This window comes from Eptesicus fuscus, chromosome 7 (genome assembly GCF_027574615.1).
Source record: "Eptesicus fuscus isolate TK198812 chromosome 7, DD_ASM_mEF_20220401, whole genome shotgun sequence".
Classification (NCBI taxonomy): Eukaryota; Metazoa; Chordata; class Mammalia; order Chiroptera; family Vespertilionidae; genus Eptesicus; species Eptesicus fuscus.
In genome coordinates, this window is record NC_072479.1 from 37,662,432 (window position 1) to 37,684,744 (window position 22,313).

Sequence of the window (22,313 nt, forward strand, 5' to 3'; positions counted from 1 at the left end):
GAAGAGAGAGGGATAGAGAGTTAGAAACATGGATGAGAGAGAAACATCAATCAGCTGCCTCCTGGACACCCCCTACTGGGGATGTGCCCGCAACCAAGGTACATGCCCTTGACCGGAATCGAACCTGGGACCCTTGAGTCCTCAGGCCGACACTCTATCCACTGAGCCAAACCGGTTTCGGCAGTACCATACAATTTCACTCCTATGTGGAATCTAATGAACAAAACGAACTGACAAGCATATAGAGAACAGGCTGACAGCTGTGTGGGGGCTGGGTTAGGTAAGGGGATAGATGGATTGAGCAAAAAAGAAAAAAAGAGAAGGAATTTATAGACATGGACAACAGTGTGGTGATTGCAGGTGGAGAGGGAAGAGGACATAGGGGGGATAAAAGGTAATGGAAAAAATAAGTAGCTATTTAAAGAAAATCCTATATAATAAAACCCTAATATGCAAATTGACCGAACGGCAGAACAATCAGTTGCTATGATGCACACTGACCACCAGGGGGCAGATGCTCAACACAGGAGCTACCCCCTGGTGGTCAGTGTGCTCCTACAGGGGGAGCACTGCTCAGCCAGGAGTCGGCCTCATGGCTGGTGAGCGCAGCAGCGGTAGAAAGAGCCTCTCCCGCCTCTGCAGCAGCACTAAGGACCCCTCGGGGATGTCCGCCTGCAGGGAATGGGCCTAAGCTGGCAGGCAGACATCCTCCGAGGGGTCCTGGACTGCAAGAGGGCGCAGGCCGGGCTGAGGTACCCCCCACCCCAGTCCACACTAGTTGTGCATCGGGCCTCTAGTAAAAAAATAAAAATGAAAGAAGTGAGGCTCACAGAAGCAAGTGACTTGTCAGGATTTTGAACTCCAGTTCTGACTTCAAGATCTGAGTTCTCAAGTCTTCAACTATCTCCCTTATAACAAGTTGGTGCTTTGGGATTCTAATGGTTCACAATATTGTGTTAAATTTGAAGTATTTGATAATTTTAATCAAATCAGCTTTTTTTATTAGTCAAAATAGCAAGTACAGTATTATAGTCTTTCATATTATGATTAAGCATATCATATTACAAACTTTTTTCCAAATTGCTAGGAAAAACTCATGGTTTAATTTCTTAAAAAAAGATTTATAAACCCACATTCTTTCTCCTCAAATAATATCTTCCTTTAATTTTAATGTCTTATCTCTCTATTAGAAAGGTCCAGCTCTGGTGTTGGATGTAGGGGACAAATTCATGTTTATCTTAGAACTCTAGATCCTTGAGAAAAGAAACAATAACCTCAGGTATCCAGGTTATTGTTTAGAGTTTATCAGCAAAGTATTACCGTTGTATTTATCAGCTACCATTTCTGGAGTATTCTAAAGGTAGAATTAAAAGTGAGAAATAATAATTGCCTGGCCAGTGTGCCTCAGTGATTGAGCCTCAACCTATGAACCAGGAGGTCACAGTTTAATTCCCAGTCAGGGCATATGTCCAGGTTGCAAGTTCAATTCCTAGTGTGAGGCATGCAGGAGGCAGCCGATCAATGATTCTCTCTCATTGAGTGGTGATCAGGCAGGCAGGTGAGCAGTTAGGGGTGATCAGGCAGGCAGGCAGAGTGGTTAGGGACGATCAGGCAGGCAGGCAGGCAAGAGGTTAGGAGCCAGTGGTATTGGATTGCGAGAGGGCGCAGGCCAGGCTGAGGGACGCCCCCCCCCCACCGTGCATGAATTTCGTGCACCGGGCCTCTAGTTGGTAAATAAATGAGCATGCCTGTGTTCCCATAAAACTTTCTTTACAAAAACAGAGCTGGGCCATAGTTTGCTGACTCTTGGCCCTGGGGTTTTATGAGCTATAATTTATCGTTATTCTGGATTGGCTAGCACCAAATTGGCTAGCACAAAAGAAAGATAACTGCTATTTAAAAAATATTTATGCCTATGACTTCAGAAGACTCTAAGTCCATTAAAGCACTTTCTGAGAATAACAATTATGATGATCATGACTATAACAACCACGGCTATATTCTATTTAGATGTTCTTACTACTGTTAGATGATGTCATGATGTCTCCCAAACACGATAAAGAAAATCTTTGATGTGTGATGAAAATGTGCTGCTATTTTAGCCTGATATATATATTTTAAATTATATTACTATATTAAAGTTAATTAAATGCAATTAATTAATGTATTATATATTTATTTTTCTTTCATTATTATATATTAAATATATACTTCTATTTAAATAATCTTGTGATTTTATGTTTCTACATTTTAACTATTTGTTAGGATATTACTAAAAGAATATCATTTTTAAGCTGATACAGAGCTGGATATGTTTTCTCTTACTCTGATGGTATATAATCTTATATATAATCTCTAAATTTGCTATCAGAATCACAAACATGACCAGTTAAGTAACATTTCAGAATAAGCTATAAGCACCAATGGGTGAATTATTTCCTGTTTTTATTAACTTTAACTTTTCCCAAAACTCATACATATTTCTTATCACAATGGCTAAGCTCACTGTACTTTTCTGGTCTTTGCACACTTTTTTTTGGCAATATGATTGAACATTTACAAACATATACATGTATATATTTGTCACTTTTTTGCTTAAATTCTGCAGTATTTTCCCCATAACCTTTCAGACAAGGTCCAAGTTCCTTAACTTGTATTATAGTATAACAATTCTGGCCATTACCTTCTCACTCTGTGGATTTCAACCCTTTCCACTGCTAACTTTTGCCTGTGTGGGGGTTCAGCACAAGCTGCTCCTCTTGGCTGAAGCAGTTTTCTCCCTTCTCTCTCTATCTGGCTAGCTCTCCTACACAGCCTTCAGAGATCCATTTAAACGTTACTTTTTTGTTTTTGTAAAACTTTGTCAAGTCCCTAGACTAGGTTGAATATACATGCTCTGTGTAGCTTCTCTGTCGTAGCACTTATTTTTCACATTATTGTTTTTATGAGTGAATGTTCTCTGCAGCAGGTGGAGTGCCACATAGGTAGGAATTAAGTTGCTTATCAATCTCTCTCTGTTCTCAAACACAGTTGGGAAGGGTTTAATAAATAATTTTTATATAAAGTTTAGTGAGAAAAGTTGTAATTAGCCTTATTGCATTAATCCATTGTTTATCTTTTAATGTATAAATAAAGAGTATATGCACATTGATTCTATTTTTTTTAAAATTAAAGCAAGGATGGACTTCCAAATCATGGGCCATACGGAATCCTTGCCCTCCTGTGTAAGTCACATTTTTTCACATTTGAACTGTTTACTGAGCAAATATTTATAATATACTAACAAAAAAGAAGGCAAAATTATATATACATGGCTGTGATTGTAAACCACAGAAAACTTTATATGCAGGTAGGTGGCCTAAAATTACTATGTCAAAATTAACTAAAATAGCTCTTCTATAGGATGGTAGGATTAAGGGTAATACTTCTCTTGTTTTTGCTTTATTTAATATTGTTCTTCCATATTCCTGGAAAAATTTAATTATTGTTTTATTTAGAAAATTTAGCTAAGTGCACTTATTAAAGAAATATATAAAATTTTGCATTTTATAACTAAGGTAGTCCAAATGAATTTGATGGGAACTCTATCTGTACTTGTATCTTGAGGAACATGATTTTATTTTGAACTAGAATACATTGACTTGTTTTATACTGTATATTTTCCCCTTTTACAGTTTGAAAGTATATATATCCTTACAAGTATTTTAGACTACAGGGCATTCTGGAAAATAGAAATTAAACTTAATAATTATGAGGCTGAGCCACATGAAATTGGCAAGTATCAGACATTTCTTGTGGTTCTACATAATAGTACCTGTATACTCATCTAGACAAGGAATGGAGTGGCGTGCAAACACTAGATACAAGATGTTGAGTATGTAACAACAGTCAATTGTGTGCTGGTAAATTTTTAAAAATATATTTTATTGATTTTTACAGAGAAGAAGGGAGAGGGATAGAGATTTAGAAACATCGCTGAGAGAGAAACATCGATCAGCTGCCTCCTGCACACCCCCTACTGGGGATGTGCCTGCAACCATGGTACATGCCCTTGACCCGAATCGAACCTGGGACCCTTCGGTCCACAGGCTGACACTCTATCCACTGAGCCAAACCAGTTAGGGCTGGTAAGTGTTTTTAACAACTGGTTTTCTGAAACTGTACTATAAGTTTAATATAAAATTTAATTTTTAATTATAAAGAATCTTAAGTATATTTTAAGTTGATTATACATTTTACTGACATAAAGGATTTGTAGCAAGGAATTGATAAAAACTAATAAAACTTATAATCCCTTTATTGTAAATTCTATATAGCCAATTGATTATCACAGAAATATATCTTTACATTTTGTTTTGTTTTTAAATTCTCAGCCAAGGATATTTTTTTCCATTGAAGTTTAGAGGGGAGGGGAGGAAGAAGATGAGGGAGAGAGAAACACATACCCAGGAGAGACACACATCCATTGGTTGCCTCCCTAACCTACCCCGACTAGGGCACCAGGATGGAGCCTGCAATGGAGGCACGCACCCTGGACTGGGAATTGAACCCACAACCCTTTGATCTTTGGGCCAATTCTCCAACCACTGAGCCACTCCAGCCAGGGCAAGACATCTTCGTTTTTTGCTGAATTCTTACATCTGTAGCCAACCTATGGTTGGAATTGATGAACCGTATAGTTCCAACGTGAGTGTTGGTTGATATTTTTATTTATTGTAGGGTGACGTGAGTGATTTCTCTATTGAATCAGGTGATACTGAAACAATATTTCTGTTTTTTGTTATTCACAGTGCTACAGAGAAGACATGATACACTTTTAATTTTTTCTGCATTATTTGCCATTTTCTCCACCACTTCTTAAAGTCTCAGAAATCAACGAAGTAATAAATCAAGTCCTGATTCATATTATTTTGCCAACTTCTGTGTAAATAATACCACTGTGCTTGATTTCAAGCTACCTAAAGGGTAATATCATTGAACACAGTGTTGGAAAGAAATGTCTACCATTATATTACTACACAGACAAAAATAACCTCTGGCATACAAATAATAGTGAAGGATAGTAAAACCATTAGGAAGTAAACCATTGGCATCCGTGTACCATTTTATGTAAGATGCAGCATATATGATTGGCAACAACTTAAAGTCTCTTTTTTAAAAGTTATGGGCTACATAGATTTTGTTTTTTCTTTCAGGGTCCCACGCCTTGATTTGGGAAGCCTTGTTGACTCTGATGATGAGGTAATTTTTACTTAGTATTTAGTGTATCAAACATTGGAACACAATATTATATGTAGCAGATAATAAGTATCATTTAATTTTATTTTTAGGATGATTTTTCATATATTCCACTTAGAACAGCGCATATTCATTTTGACCCACCAAATTCATCTTCTGCTCTTGATTGGGTCACACCGTGTCAAATACCATATACCCAGCAACATCTAAATGAACTGGTTAGTATTTAGTTCTTATAACCAACATTCTGAATTATAGTGTGCATTTTAGCACTGTATTTAATCCAGAAATTTTATTATGTTTAATCAATGTTTTGTTCAGTTTAAGGATTTAACATATTAATATCCCAAACAATAATGTTGGTGAAGTAATATTACTGTGCTTCATGTTTGTTTTTTTTTCTCACAGAGGAATGTTATTATTAAAGTGCCTTATAAAATTGGTAAAGCATAGGATTATCCTAATAGGAAATCAGGAATTTAAAGTTATGGCAGAATATTAGGTCAGATCTTGCTCATTTAAAAATATAAGATTTGTTTCTTGGAAATTGACTCATTCTTTAGGCTACTAGTATATTATGGAATAAATAATTCCAAGGTATCTCCTTGGGACATATTTGTACTTCACTCAGTATTCCGTGTTATGAACACAAATTCTGACCAATATTCTATGAGTAGAGGGCATGCCTTGCTGTCTTTGTTAGTCTTTCTCACGTAACTGGCTCTATTCATGTTCTCATCAGCCTTATTTTGGGTAAAATGCACCAATAGTACCCTAGTCTGTATCATGTTACAGTTTTGCCTGAAGCTTTGCCTCATCCTTCTCCTCTGGGTTAGACTTGGATATTATCAATAATTTTCAAGGGTTGTGCTGGCTTTTAAAGCGACTGTCCCTCTTTGGGCCATTAAGTATGTCCTAGTGTTTGCCTATCACTTGTTTTAGGTTTCTCTTATCCACTGCCTCTGTTATGTCTCACTCCCATGGAAGTGTGGCAGGGGCCCGAATAATATCAGAAGATAAACATCTTAACATTCTGGAAATGGGAACCATCTCAGTATTAGTGATTTGTAATTCCTATGGCCCTTCTGGAAGAAATGGTTGACAGTGGAGTTTTTCTGGGGCAGGAAGAAAAGGCCTAAAACGAGAGAAAAGTTGTTCATTGTCCTCTCAAATTATCTTAGTATCAGGGCTGATTATCACTGGGAAACAAGGTACGGGCTTACTGGAATTAAAGGCCGTGCCCGTTCTCAGCAGCTCTGTCTGCTCTGGTAGCTGTGATGCTGCACAGCTAAAGGTTCTACTATCACCTCTTTTAGGGTGTGGATATAATTGTCGTTTCTTAGGCATAAATGCTAAGGCAAGTGATAAACCTGTTAATGTTAGCCAGGCAATTAATAATGATTTTGATTTTTTTCCTGGTGGATAGCATACTTTTTCTATTTGTCTTAGGAGCAGGACATTATACCTGAAGATTTGCCAGCACCAACAGGCAAATATAAACTAAAATATCAGCAATACAAAACTGAAATGAAAGAGGGATATAAACAGTATAGTCAGAGAAATGCAGAAAAGACAAAATCAAATATCAGACATCAACCGTCTCCAAGAAACAAGATAGATGACATGGTAATGTATGAGGCTTTATAAAATTCTAATGAAATTCTGAAAAAGAGTACACATATTATAGAAACATCTTCTTGTCTGATATATCTTGCTGTTAGTCATAATAAGTGTTTCCTGGGACCAGTTTAAGTATTTTACTCAGATTAACTAGTTTATTCTTCACAATTACCCTAAATGGTTATTGCTACCATTTTCAGCTGTGAAAACTCTAGCCATATGACAAGACCTTATCATCTTTTCTCAGTTAGAAATTTTTCACTTGCCTTCAATTGGAAATAAGACAGTATATCTGTTTTTTTATGTAGCTGCCTTGAATTCTGTCTTCCAATCTAAATATTAAAGTTGAAAAGTGTTTTCAAATTTTATAATGACTCTCTTTTTTTCTAAAACTACCATTACTCCATGATTGTATTCTGTCTCATTTTGGGAGATGTGTTTTAACAACATGAATTCCTTAAATTTTTATGCTTTTATTTAATATTAATTAGGTGTAAATTCTGTAAGAGTAAAACTTAATGAATTTAATTGCTTTCCAGAAGCATACAGGAGAGGTCAATCTTGAATTTTGGAATGAAAGGTTTGCAAATAGTTTATGATGCAACTGCACATAAAGAAGAGAACAGTTGTATACAATTCTTAATTCAGTTAATTTTTTATAAAAGTAATGTATTTTCAGGGATGTTTGATAGTTGTACTTGGTTAGTTGTCTTTTTCTATAGGTAAAAAAGATTAATTTATAAAAATGTGTGGCATATCAGCTAGTTTTTCTAATCCAGGTAGGAATTATCTAGAACTAACTAATTCACATGCTGTTTAGCTGAAAGCATAACAGCAAAAATTATGTAGCTATTAGGTGTCCTTTATCTTAAAACAAAGTTCCCAGATCCAAACAAGGCACACAAGTATAATAATTTAGTGTCTATAACAGGCAGGATAATTTCATAATTTTTTCACATCTGATGAGAAGCCAGATTCTGGAGAGATTTTGAAGATTGTGCTGAGAAAACTTGTTAATGGATTTCTTGTAAGCTTGAGAGAAAGGAAAGATGAAGATTGGTGCTAAGGCTTTTGTTTTGAACGATTGAAAGGGTGGGGAAGACCACAAGGAAATCTGGTTTGAGCAGGTTAAATTTGAGATACCAAGTGGAAATGCTACGGTTTCCCCTGTGTAAAGGTTAAAAACAAGCTGAAACAAAACAAAATGCTTTTCAGTTGTTTTTTTTCAACTTAAACATAATGTAGAATTTTATGTCTGAAAGAAAATCAGACAAAGATATTAGCAGTAAATACATAAAGGCATAAAATATCCTCATACATTGATTCCCGATAGTTAACACTTGAACAAGATTGGTCATTCATTCGTTGAATAAATATTCATCAAGCGCATCCTCTACTTGTTCCTCTTCTGGCACCAGGGGAACTGCAACAAAAAGGACAGGCAAGGTTCCTGCCCTCCTGGAACGTACAGCAGGAGAGACAGGCAGCGGATCACACATGGCTGTGTAGTAAGATTCCCTGTAGCAATCAAGGCCATGACGACAGAGGAGGGTATGAAGATGGACCTTTCAAGAAAGATCTTGAAATCTATTAAGTTTTTCCAGTTGCAATCCTACTGGAACACTGTTGTTGTTGTTCAGGGAATATAGCACATCTTATATGCAGAGAAATAGTTAGTGTTTATCTCTTTAGGACCCCAAAGGATTTTTACCTCAAAGGACACACCCCGTCTTTTAGTACTTTACCTCCAAATTTAATTTTTATAAGGAGTGGGCATGCTTATATTTATTAGCTTTACCTAGACTTAAATGGACAATAATAGTTATAGTAGTTGCTACCTTTTATTTAATGCTTGCTGTATGTCAGGTACTTTTTTTTTTTAAAGTGTGGGACATGTGTCATCTCATTTAATCTTTTTCTCTGTGTGTTTGTGAAGTAGTTACTATTGTTAATTCCCATTTTCATGAGCAAACCACGGCGCAGAGAGTTCATCTAGCTAGAAAGTGGAAGAGCTGGATTCGAGCAGGCAGTGTGATCTTCAGAGCCTATGCTGTTAACCCCTCCACAAATAATCACTGACATGTGCAGTGGTTCTTTAACCCTCTTCTTTTAAAAACAAATATTCAAAGTATGTGGATGAGAGTTCATTTATTGCTTTCATGTATAGTATGCCCAAGGGGAAGAAGCCATCACGGATGACCTTACAACTCTGGATAGGAAAGCCCTCTTACAGCAGCGTTATGCGGACAACCCTTACCATGCACAGCAGAGTACAAGAAAATCTAACGCTGTAAGTTACCCGTCTGTTTACTGATTATTTGATAAGCCAGTGAGATAATTTGCCCTGCAAGGTTTTACGGACTTATCATTGAATAAATAATTTCAGCAATTAAATTTGGACTGAGATGAACATTCATTAATGTGCACATTGAGTCCTCATTTTAATAAATGATTGACGTTTGGTCTATTCACTGTGGAGAAATTGTCTTGAATCTTTGAGAGTTTGTGAAAATGTTGTTTATAAAGTTCCTAATGTTAGTTGGCTACTCTTTGTCAGTGGGCTTATTTAGCATTGATTCTCCCCGACAGTAGTCTGGTTATGTTTTTCAAAGTCAGAAGCTAAGAATGCTAGAGAAATTCAGAGCTATTAAAGAAAAGGATAGGAATTAAATAAAAGCTCTTTAGCAAAAGGGAAGTAAAACTTTAGACTCTCAATATTAACTATAATATAACTTTTACAAAATCAATTAATATTGTTTGATGGGAATTGTTTAGACCAGTTCTGGTACAAATAGATAATTATACCATTTCTTTTTTTTTATAACATTAAAATAAAATTTTTTTCAATAGAAGTATTTTACTTAATGTTGCTTACTTTATAAAAATTAAATTAATTGGGAAGACATAAGCTAATAAAATTATATAAGTTTCAAGTGTGCAATTCTATGATATACCATCTGGACATTGCATTGCACCCACCACCCATCAGACCAAGCTGCTTGAAGTTGGAATCCAATGGCCACCCCAGACACTCCAGGGTGGTGAAAATCTTAGGGACACTTGTAATGGATTGATGGAAATCCACTGAGTATTGGCTCAAAAGTTGGGAAAATTCATATTTAGGTAAACTAAATAATAATAAAGCAATATGGATCTAGCCGGTTACATTTTCATTATCATTGAAGGGAAAATTAATGTATTTTTATTTTGGTCAAACTCATCCAGAATCACTGTCTTCTGACAGCAGTGTATAATCGGTCTCCGTCAGGCCGACTGGTTTTCTGTGGATGTCCCACGTTGCTAACTTATTGTAGTTCTTTTACTAAAACCACATAACATTATTTTCTATGCCTATTATTATTTAGATATTGATGTTTAATAGAATATGGAGTATTAGCAGGATCATTCTAAAGATAAAGAAGCTACTTTATAAGGCAACATAATGTCTCAAATAAGGGTTCTTTGATATGTGTCTAAAGTTACACTTGAAATGCATGTCACCAATGCTTAAGGTCAGTTGGGTTTTGTTCTTGGTGTAATCGAAAGCCACCGGGTGTTAGTGGAATTCTTTTCCTTACAATTACTTTATTAGCGGCAATACATCTAAATTCACTATCAAGTACATTTCACTTGATTGTGGTAGTCCTCATTTATCTGTGCTTTTCAAGGAAATCTTTATGTAAGTAAACTTTGAACACATCAAAATTAGTATTTATTCATTTTTAAAATGTAGGGGCAACTTTTTAATTTAATATTTAGCCACCTAACTGGATGACAGAAGCAGTGAGAGTGAGATTTCTGTTTCCTATCTTCTAGTTTGCTTGTCGTTTTTCAGTGTTATCAGATTCTTTGCACCAGTGTGACTTCTGCATCTAATCTGCTTTATGCTTACACAGAACTCTAAAACAGTGTGCTTCAGGGTGGTTCTGACCTTTCCTAAAGTATAAGTCACCATAAATGTCAACAGTTACCGTGGGCTTTCTGCATGGCTCCATATTTATTAACCTCAGCTCTTTTGTTCGCTTGTTATTGATGTAATTAGCTAGTTTTGTTTTTATATTGATAATAGGAAGAGAGCAAAGGGGAGGCCAGACATGATCAGCATGGTCATCTGGGCAGCTTCACCAGGAAGCTACAACATCACACTCCCCATGGGAACCACTGGTCCATTCCCTGAAGATGACTGGGGGAAGGAATCAAATAAAAGTGTAGATGGATGCATGCACAGTGAAGTCGGGGTGACGTAGCAAAGGCGCTTGTCAGTCAGTCTAGCCTGGGGAACAATGGATTTGCTAGGGGGAGGATCCCATCAGAAGCATGCAAAATCTGGGAAAGTTAAAATCTCCAGACAAAAATCTCTTGTTCATGCCGGCTCCCTCTTGCTCCGTGACCAGCACTGTTCTCTCTCCATAGCCACGTGGCCTTCAGCAGTGCATGGCCATGGCTGTGCGAGCCTCACATGCAATGGACTGCAGCTGGGAACACAAGCTAAGCTAGCCAGAGGCTAGACTGAACTGGACTTTAATATGGAGCAGAAATTCTGGGCAGTGGCTTTTATTCTGGCCCCGCTGAAGACGCAATTGGATTCTTTCAATGGTGGGATAGACAGAGAAGGGACCTTGGAGGGGAACACCCTTAATTTTACATAATCAATAAGGCTTTCTACTAACCCCCATCATCCCATGGGGTCTCAGGAAATTCTTTTCCTCATGCACCCCAAGAACTTCACTTCCACCAATAACACTTCTGGGTTTTACATCTCTGTTCTGGCTGATGTTTTTTCTATATAATTTCACATTTTAGACAGTATCAACTTTCTGAATCACCCTTGCATATAAAATGCTTTACCTGTAAGTTACACAATTCTTCTAACTTCTTAAAAATCATTATAAAGTGTCACAAGCTTAAGATCACAAGATGCAGTTATATATTAAACTAGAGGCCCGGTGCACAAAATTCATGCCTGGGGGGGGGGTGTCCCTCAGCCCAGCCTGCACACTCTCCAATCTGGGACCCCTCAGAGGATGTCCAACTGCCAGTTTAGGCCCGATCTTGCGGGATTGGGCCTCAACCAGCAGTTGGACATCCCTCTCTCAATCTGGGACCGCTAGCTCCTAATCGCTCACTTGCCTGCCAGCCTGATGCCCCTAACTGCTCCCCTGATGGCCTGATTGCCCCTAACCACCTCTGCCTGCTGGCTTGATCGCCCCCTAACTGCTCCCCTGCCAGCCTGATCACCCCCTAACTGCTCCCCTGCTGGCCAGATCACCCCTAACTGCCCTCCCCTGCTGGCCCCTAACTGCCCTCCCCTGCTGGCCTGATTGCCCCTAACCACCTCTGCATCGGCCCCCACCACCATGGCTTTGTTTGGAAGATGTCCAGTCTAATTAGCATATTACTGTTTTATTAGTATAGATGATATGAACTCCAATGAGGCATATTTGAATATGTAAAGCATACATCTTAAATTTCTACCAAACAAACATCTAAATTCAATTGCAGACTAATAATTAAATGATCATGCCCAATGTTTTTTTAATATACTTTTAGTTATTTAAATTCTGTGTAAGTTTCAAATAGCATTCTCTCTCTAAAGTTACAAAGCCTCTATCTTAAGCAACATTACATATTTGATTTCATTTATTGGAGTGTTTATTGGAATGATCCATGGGGATGGATGACAATTTATATTCTGAAAATAGAACAAGTTTTATTTGATTTAATTTGTTCACCTTTTTTACTTATCCTCCAAAAGAAACATTTTAGTGGTTATATTTACCTGATAATCTAATTGGACTTGAGTGATTACAAATTAGTTTATGAAACCTAAAATGCAGTAAAAATACTTTTGGAAAAGCAAAAAATAGTATGGAGATAGTTTAGTCAAAACACTAATTGAGAAAAGTTGATAAAGGATCGTTAATGGATTATATGTGTCAAAAATATTATTATTTTAAAGATGGTAGTCTTTTGTTTGTTTTTTAGATTTTTGATATAGCATTAATGATTCCAATTTAATTTCAGCTTCAGGTACTGGGAATGGTTTATATTTTAGGACTCTTGTGTTAATTGTAGTATTATTCTGCTTTATGGACAGTGTGATTTTCTTTATTTTCTCTTCTCAGGAAATTGTGGCCGCTGAGAAGAAGAAACAGAGTGTTGCAGAGCAAGTGATGCTAGACTACCTATGCAGGTGAGAGTTAGTCACTGGTGACAGAAATCCATTCAGAAAGTTTTCATAGCAGCACAACTTACAATAGCTAAGACCTGGGAACAGCCCAAGTGCTCATCAGTAGATGAGTGGATAAAAAGGCTGTGGTACATTTATACCATGGAATATTATGCAGCTGTATAAAAGAAGGATCTCTTACCCTTTGCAACAGCATGGAAGGATCTGGAGAGTATTATGCTAAGCAAAATAAGCCAGTCAGAGAAAGATAAGTATCCCATGATCTCACTCATATATGGAATCTAATGAACAAAATAAACTCATGAACAAAATAGATCCAGAGACATAAACACATGGAACAGTCTAATGAATCACAGAGGAAAGGTGGGGGTGGGTAGGAAGGAAGAGATTAACCCCAAAGAACTTACATGCATATATGCATAAGCCATGGACACTAGAGTGGGAGCATGGGGCAGCTAGAAGGAGCCAATGGGGGAGGGGAAGGACATCTAAAATACTTTCAATAATAAAAATAAAATTTAAAAATACAATTCTTTTTTATGCCTGATGACCCATATCCTTGGCCAATCAATAAGTTGCTAACTCAGACATTCCCAAACTTTCTCTGTTCAGTGCCCTCATAGTGTTTTAGTACTTTTTCAAGCACTCCTGCCTAATAGAAATACCCATTATTTCTATTTATTGAATATTTTTTGTCTAAACAACTGAATGAGTATGCACTTCCTAACTATTTAATGGCTTTGAAAAGCAACACATGAATTAAAAGGAGACATATTTTTCTCATTCTTAAGTAGCCATAATTACTTGCTAACGGGAGGTATGTACCTTTTGGGGGCATTGCACAGTCTCTCCAACCTTGGACCTGTTTATGATGCTGCCACAGTCACTTTCTATTTCACGTGGCACTTGCTGTTTGCCACAGCACTGTAGGAAGCCCTGCTTTGCAAAGATGAGACTTCACTGAAGGAGTGTGTCTTATTGAAACTGTGAATTACGTTGAGCTAGTAGTTCATGTGGTGTCCGATAAACACAAAATACTGTGTTTCCTTCAAAAACTAAAAATATCCTGCAGTGTCCCTGGGCATTCCCCAGGCACCTCAGAGTGACTTGGTATAGAGTTTGGGAACAGTGGGACTAACTATAGAATTGTAAAATGTAATCTAAGTTTCACAACCCTTAGAAAACTATATAAAGATTGAGCACCTGCTGTGCTCAATTGCATAAGAATGTGTAACTATTACAAGATTTCAAAAGAAACAGGAATAGTCTAGGTCTAGGACATCTTCCAGAAGAGATAAGACAAGTTTAGCTTTAGAAAAAGTCTTTGATTAGGTGGTGGAGAGAAATAATAATATTCCACATGCATGTTTTTCAGTAAATTGTTTGAAATAAATAATTATACTTACAGTCTTCAATGTATCTCCTCCCATTATCTCATGAACTCACTTTAGTAATGTTTCCACCCCTACCATGCCACCACAGGGTGATTATCCATTTAATATCTGACAATTATATAATTCTGATGGCAGTATAAATTTGCATTCATATATGGGCTTTTTCGACTGCCTACAAATACGTGAATGCTGGCAGAATGGATTCTCCCACTTCATTGTCAGACTTTGTGTTTTGTGGCTTAGGGCTGTAATCAGTGATCCAGAGCAAAATTTAACCACTGAGAAACAAGAAGGTGCTTGTGTCCTTCCAGTTTCAAACATAACACCTCTTCGATTTAGGAAAAGAACACTACATGAAACCAAGTAAGAAGAGCTTACTAATATCAATTGAGCATGCGGTATTTATACATGTATTTTTAAAAATGTTATTTTGTGTCCAACTGAAAAGTTTTTTGCTTTTTGCAATTTAAAAGGAAGTGGATTTTTGGAGTTTAGATTCTAGCCCTTCCACTTTAAGATACTGGGATAAAGTTTGCCCTTTAGGTTTTCTATCTGTAATTTAGGAATAACAGCCACAGCCTTAGGAGAGAATAGAGATGTCCTTCTGTATAGAATATATGATACAGTAACTGAGACATTGGTATGTACGCAATATATATTGGCTGAATCTCATTGGTATGTATTACATTCAAAGTTAGTGTTGTTTAAAAGTTATTATTTTGCATTTTACTTTGTAGCTTATAACAGCTTTCGACTGGAATGGGCTTTCACAGGCCTCTGGTGTATTTCACTTAAATTTCTCAATAACTTCACTGACTGCTGACATCTAGCCTCAGCTTTAAAAGACAGAAAAATCTACCAGTTCCACAGCAATTCTTTTATGTTTTCCAACTGTAATTGTCTGGCAGTTACTTATAACTTTAATCTCTTTGTCTTATTCTTATTTCCTGGAAGCTTTAATTTTCATGGCTTCAAACATTTGAATATATCATGCAGTAATTTCCTACTGCTGCTGTAACAAATGACCACAAACAGTATTGTAAAGCAACACAAATCTATCCTATTTCAGTTCTAGAGGTCAGACCCGTGGGAGGAGCCTTGACAGGTGCATTCCTTCTGGAGGGTCAGGGAAGAGCCTGTTTTCTTGTCTTTTTCAGCTTCACTGCTTGGCTCGTGGCTCATGGCCCTTCTCCCCTGTTCAAAGCCAGCAATGGCCGGGCAAGCCTTCTCGTGTTATCTCACTCTGACACTCTTCTGTCTCACATGTTCCTCTGCTTCCCTCCTATAAAGACCCATGTGATGGCACTGAGCCACGTGGATAATCTCCAGATCTTTAATCTGCCATCTTATGTAAATTAACATATTTACATGTTCTGAGGATTCATTAGGACCTGGACATCTTTAGGGGACCATCATTCAGCTATCACATATCTAAATCTCTCTCTCTTAAAGCTTTATTAAAATAAAATCCACTCTCACAAAGTATACACATTTTGGGTGTACGGCAAATGGATTTTCACAGCCTGAACAAGTTTCTAGATGAAGAAACAGAACAGTACCTGTTCCCCAACTCCCCACCCTTGGTGCCGTCTCCCAGTTGCTGTCCACACCCTCTGCCACAGCAGGTCGACTTCTCTGTCCTACTATCAGAGGTTATGCACTTCAATGAAATCACAAAATGTAGACTCTGATTCTGGCTTATTTTGCTCAACATTATGTTTGTACATTTTATCCATGTTGTTATTAATAGGTGTCCTTCATTTTCATTGCTGTACAGTACTTCATTGTATAAATGTACCACAATTTTCTTATATACACATGCTTATGGACATTTGACTCTATGAAGAGTGTTGCCATGAACTTCTGCATGCCTTTTTGTGAAAGTATGTACTCATTTCCGCTCAGAAGTGGAATCACTGGACCATTTAGTATGCATGTGTTCAACTTTAAAAAATATTGACAGCCTGGCTGGGGTGGCTCAGTGATTGAGCATTGACCCATGAACCAGGATGTCACTGTTTCATTCCTGGTCAGGGCACATGCCTTGGTTGCGGACTTGATCCCAAGTAGGGGCTTGCAGGAGGCAGCCAATGCATGATTCTCTCTCATCATTGATGTTTTTATCTCTCTCTCCCTCTACTTTTCTCTCTCTGAAATCTATATATTGTTACAGAAAACCGGAGAAGAACCAAGCAATGCTTAGAGAGATGGAGTTACATTTATTATTATTATTATTATTATTATTACGCACGGGTCCAGAGGAAAATGTCTCTCAAATTCTGGGAGAACTCACACAGGAAGTTTCCTGTATTTATACCTTTTTACCTTCTTTGTCTCCCAAATATGGGGTGTTTCTGGCCCCCTTTGCAAGTTCTTAAAGAGCCCCTATGTGCTGGGGCTTTGAGACCTCAACCAAAGGTTTGGCCTGGTGCCAGCACTGATAACTTTGTCTGGGGAAGGTTTAATGCAGTGGTTCTCAACCTTCCTAGTGCCGTGACCCTTTAATACAGTTCCTCACGTTGTGGTGACCCCCAACCATAGAATTATTTTTGTTCCTACTTCATAACTGTAATTTTGCTACTGTTAATGAATCATAATGTAAATATCTGTGTTTTCCGATGGTCTTAGACTCTACAGCAGCGGTTCTCAACCTGTGAGAACCGCTAGCAGGGTCGCCTAAGGCCATCGGAAAACACAGATATTTACATTACGATTCATAACAGTAGCAAAATTACATGAGGAACTGTATTAAAGAGTCGCGGCATTAGAAAGGTTGAGAACCACTGGTTTAATGGCCTCTCTGAAATGGGAGTAGTCTTATTTTCTTTATTATTTAAGCAAGCAAGCATTTACAGAAGCCAAAATATCAGGGTTAAAATTTCAAACAGCAGTTTTTATGTAAGATGGATGCTTCAATATAACATATTTTAAAAAATATTGCCAAATAGTTTTCCAAAGTGATTGCAATTAACACTGTTACCAGTAACAGTAAGAGGATGCTAATTACACCATATATTTGCTCCTGCTTGGTATTATCTATATTTTTTATTTTAGTTCTTATGGGGATGTATTGGTAATATTCATTTACATTTCACTAGAGAATAATGAAGTTTAGTACTTTTACATATGTATATTGGTCATCTAAATATATTCTTACTAGTGACCCGGTGCACAAAATTCATGCACATTAAAAGGGGATTAGAGGAAATAATTTAATATTGCTATTTGCCCTTTCTCTATAATAGTAGTGTCAGAGATGAAAGAAAATTAATAAAATGTATATGAAAACCTTCCTCCTATCAGAGTCTGGGGCTCACCATGGGACCCAGAGTCAAGTCCCTGCCCACCCACATGCACCTCAAAATTGTGTGAGACCCAGACCTGGCTGCCACCCCCCATTGGGCTAGATCCAGACCTGGCCAGTCCCACCCTTGTCAAGCCGTGCCAGGCAGGGGGTGTAGCCTCAGGTCCCCTGGCCCGGTGCCAGGATGGGGGACATGGCCTGAGGTCCCCCAGCCCAGACCGGGGCGAGGGGTGTGCCTTGAGGTCCTCTGTCAAGCCCTGCCAGGTGGGGGGCACAGCCTGAGATCCCCTGTCAAGCCCCACTGTGTGGGGGGCATGGCCTGAGGTCCCCCGTCAAGCCCCGCCAGGTGGGGGGTGCAGCCTCAGGTCCCCTGACCCAGCACTGGGGGTGCACCTTGAGGTCCCCTGTCAAGCCCCACCTGGTGGGGGGCTGGCCTGAGGTCCCCTATCAAGCGCCACGGAGGCGGGGGAGGGTGTAGCCTCAGGTCCCTGCTGATTGCTCATTAAGGCTCCTTATGGAAACTTGGCCTCAGCTGTGGGTACAGCCATCTTTGTGATGGAGTGATGGTCAATTAGCATATTCCCTCTTTATTAGATAGGATATGAAACTTCCCTTCAAATCTATTGAGTTATCTTTTTCATATTGGCTGTGGAACTTATTTATACATTCTAGTTACAAGTCCCTTTTCAGTAGTATTTGCTGAACAAATATTTTCCTACTCTGTGGTTGCCTTTATATTCTCTTGATCAGAGTTCTTAATTTCAGTGTAGACCAGTTTGCCATTCATTCCAGTTGTTGTTAGTGACCTTTGTATATTATTTTTTAAAATATATTTTTTATTGATTTGAGAGAGATAAGGGAATTGAGAGGGAGGGGAGGAGAGAGAATAATCCATGTAAGAGAGAAACATTGATTGGTTTCCTCCTGCATGCCCCTTTCTGGGGATTGAGTCTGCAACCTGGGCATGTGCCCTGACCAAGAATCAACCGGTGACCTCATGGCTCATGAGACAATGCTCAACCAAATGAGCCACATCATCGGGGCTTCTCTATCTTCTTCAAGAAATTTCTGCCAACCATAAACTCATTATCTCTCTTACTTTTAATGCCATTTATCAAGTTGTTATAAATTCATGGTAGGCTTCTAGGCTTTTTCTTTGGTCTCATCTACCTGTAATATATTTTTGCACCAATATAATTTTATCTTTTTTATTGTTGTTGTTGTTAATTCTCACCCCAGGACATTTTCTTCCATTGATCTTTAGAGAGAGTGGAAGGGTGGACAGGGAGGGAGAGAGAGAAACATTGATGTGAGAGAGACACATCTATTGGTTGCCTTCTGCATGCACCCAGGCCAGGGCTGGGGATCAAAGCCGCAACACAGGTATGTACCCTTGACCAGGAAGCAAACCCATGACCTTTTGGTGCGGGGCCCAAAGCTGTTTCCATTGAGCCACACTGACTAGGGCTATAATTCCACCTTAATTAGTATTGCTTTATATTAAATACCTGCAGCTTGTTTATCTCCAATATTGTCTTAACATACTGGGCCCTTTTCTCTTTAATAGAAATTTTGATTTAGTTAGTTTAGTTCTATGCAAAATCCTATGGGGATATTAATTAGAATTATTGAATTTATGGACTTCACCCCTTCCCTTTTTTATTATTCCCAGTAGAAGAGGAGAAAAGTCTGCTTTATAGAGTTAGAAGCAGAAAATTGGCATGTCTTCTCATCTTTTCCTTGGGAATCAGCTGCCTGCAGAAGTACACATTTGTTCTATGCATTATGTTTAACAAGTACCTCCCCAATGGGAATGAGTGAATTAGTCTGTTAAATTCTAGCATCAAAGACTTAGCTTCCTGTTGCTGCATTCCTAAACTCAATCAATGATAAAATTCATATTTTGATATTGATCTGCTTAATTCTTATTTCTGTATTGGTTAAGAACTTGGGTAGTTTATTGGTACTGCTTATCAGATACCTAAAATCCCAACATGGAACTTTCCGTTAATAATATAGATACCTGTTTACTTCTTTTATGTTTTCAAGGAGACACTAGACTCCTTAAAGCTATTACTTCAACTTATCACAGTTATACTGAGTTCTGTTCACCTTTCAGAAGCAATATAATATAATGGTTATGAGCAAGATTTTTGCTAGCTTTGCCATGTACTAACTATATGTCTATGTAGAATTTATTTGTGAAATGGGGATAATAATACTTACTTCATGGAGTTATTGCAAGCATTAAATAAGCCAATACACATTAAAGTGATTTTAATAATAACTAGTGTCTAGGAAGTTCTCAATAAATGGTAGCTATTATTAGTGCTGTTATTTTCTCAGCATTTAGAATTCTTTGTGGCACATAATGGGCATTCAATAAGCACATTAATACTAATGGATTAAATTGAATTGAGATGATCAAGCTTTTATGGCTCTACCCTGTGTTCACAAACTCATTTGGTCCACTGACTCTTGTTGGCTGTATCTTGTATACCTTTCATAGAGACCTGGATTTTATAGAGATAAAACATTTGAAGATCTTTATGTCCCTTGCTATTTGCATTGTTGCAATGTTATTATACCTGCAGGATATATCATAAGACTATTTAGGAAGGCGATTAAAGATATATCACTAAATCTTAAGATTTCTTAACATAAAAGAGATTATTAGTAGTAGAGTGCCAAAGTGTGTACAGTGGTGCTTTGCTTCATATTATTAAATAGAACTTTAAGAAGAGCAATCTTTGTGAGATCATTCAGTGCTGTCTGAAGGCCATAAAGATTAAATGACTGATCTGAGGTCTCATAGACCAATTCCAAGGCTAAAACCTCACCGAATTCTCTTTTTCACTCTTCTGTTATTTTGGTAAGGGATGTTTTGAGCTATCCCTACTGAAAAGCTGACTGCTAGTGACTTAAACAAGTCAGCATTTATTTTTTTATGTATAACTGGCTGCTGGACGTTGTTGTTGGTTTTAGTTCAGTAGCTCAGAGCTGGCACAACTCTGGGCTGACTTCTTCCAGGTTTTATTGGTCTTTCTTTTTTAAAAAAATATATTTTATTGATTTTTACAGGAAGGAAGGGAGAGGGATAGAGAGCTAGAAATGTCGATGAGAGAGAAACATCGACCAGCTGCCTCCTGCACACCCCCTACTGGGGATGTGCCCGCAACCAAGGTATATGCCCTTGACTGGAATCAAACCTGGGACCTTTCAGTCCGCAGGCCGATGCTCTATCCACTGAGCCAAACAGGTTTCGGCTTATTGGTCTTTCTGACATGGCTACTTGATGGTTAGAGTGGCTCCTAGTGTCATATCCCTGCCATGTTCACAGTGGGGCTCTTCCCATGCCACTCTCTTATCCGGACAAAACAAAGTCTTTCTTGGAAGTTTATTGGCAGAACTGGGTTGCTCAGTCACCTAAAATTGAAAAGGCTAAGAAAGCAAATTCTATAGTGGAAGGGAAGCAAGAAGAATAGGGTTAGAAATGCCGGTCGGGTTAGCCCTGTAGCACTGCCAGTCACAAATATGCTATCTTCGTTGAATATTTACTTTCATAGCACTACTAGAGGCCCGTTGCATGAAATTCATGCTGGGTAGGGTCTCTAGGCCTGGCCAGCAATCAGGGCCAATCAGGTTCCCTGCTTCCCCGCCACCCCCCTCCTCCTTTCCTCACTCCCTCAGCACCCTACCGCCGCTGGTCGCTTGCATTGTTCCACACTGCCCCCTCGTGGTCTGTGCTCATCATAGCGAGCAATCGAACTCCCAGTCTTCTGGTTGAACTCTGAGGGGACTATTGACATATTAGCCTTTTATTATATAGGATGCTACTATACATTCTAACATAAAAGTTGTTCATGTCTTACGTCCCATATTTTAGGCTTATATCTTAGGTGTCTGCTGCAATTATCAATCTGGAAAAAAGAGGTTAAGAGGTCATCTTAATGCAATTTGTGTATTTCAAAACATTAACAACTTTTTTGGTACTTTTATTGTTTATATCAAATGTATGTAACTTTAAAATCATTGTTGACAAATGTGTTTCTTAACAGGATAAGAACACATTCTACATTAACCGAAAATATGCTTTCTCATAAAGTGCAATTTGACTGTAGGGTCATATCAAGGTAATTATAATTTTATTAAACTTTTAAATCTTATGATTATAAAATGTATCCTATTTTCAAATAGAAATGACAATAATGAGATTAGTTAAATTTGTCACAAACAAGTGAAAATGTGAATTTAGAACAAACATTTTTAGGTAATATGTATCAATCTGTTACAAAAATTATAGGAAGTATGAACCTAACTAAAAGCATTTTAATCAGAAATTATTTAAAATGTCTTTCAAAAAGAAATAGAGAAGTGAATTTTTAAAAGGTATATATTACTACCAGAAGATTCTAAGTCATTGAAAAAAATAAACTTTATGTAAGCTGCTTTATATAATTTCATGATAATGACTTAAATTAGAGTAGATTATTGATAGATGCAAGAAGATGACAAAGTAGATGATACTTAACTCTCTTTTCTCTGTATTATATACTTCCAGTAAAAT

At 37.8% G+C, this 22,313-nt stretch overlaps 1 protein-coding gene across 1 annotated transcript in view; it reads left to right on the forward strand.

Annotated features, from left to right (window-relative positions):
- CAPS2 (calcyphosine 2) overlaps positions 1-22,313 on the forward strand; it is a 57,563-nt gene that overhangs the window by 12,404 nt on the left and 22,846 nt on the right. Inside the window, exons 3-10 of the mRNA XM_054718395.1 lie at positions 3,175-3,224; positions 5,196-5,241; positions 5,331-5,456; positions 6,688-6,864; positions 9,026-9,148; positions 12,984-13,051; positions 14,686-14,805; positions 21,805-21,879. Coding sequence (XP_054574370.1) covers positions 3,175-3,224; positions 5,196-5,241; positions 5,331-5,456; positions 6,688-6,864; positions 9,026-9,148; positions 12,984-13,051; positions 14,686-14,805; positions 21,805-21,879 — 785 coding nt within the window. The remainder of the gene's footprint in view (positions 1-3,174; positions 3,225-5,195; positions 5,242-5,330; positions 5,457-6,687; positions 6,865-9,025; positions 9,149-12,983; positions 13,052-14,685; positions 14,806-21,804; positions 21,880-22,313) is intronic.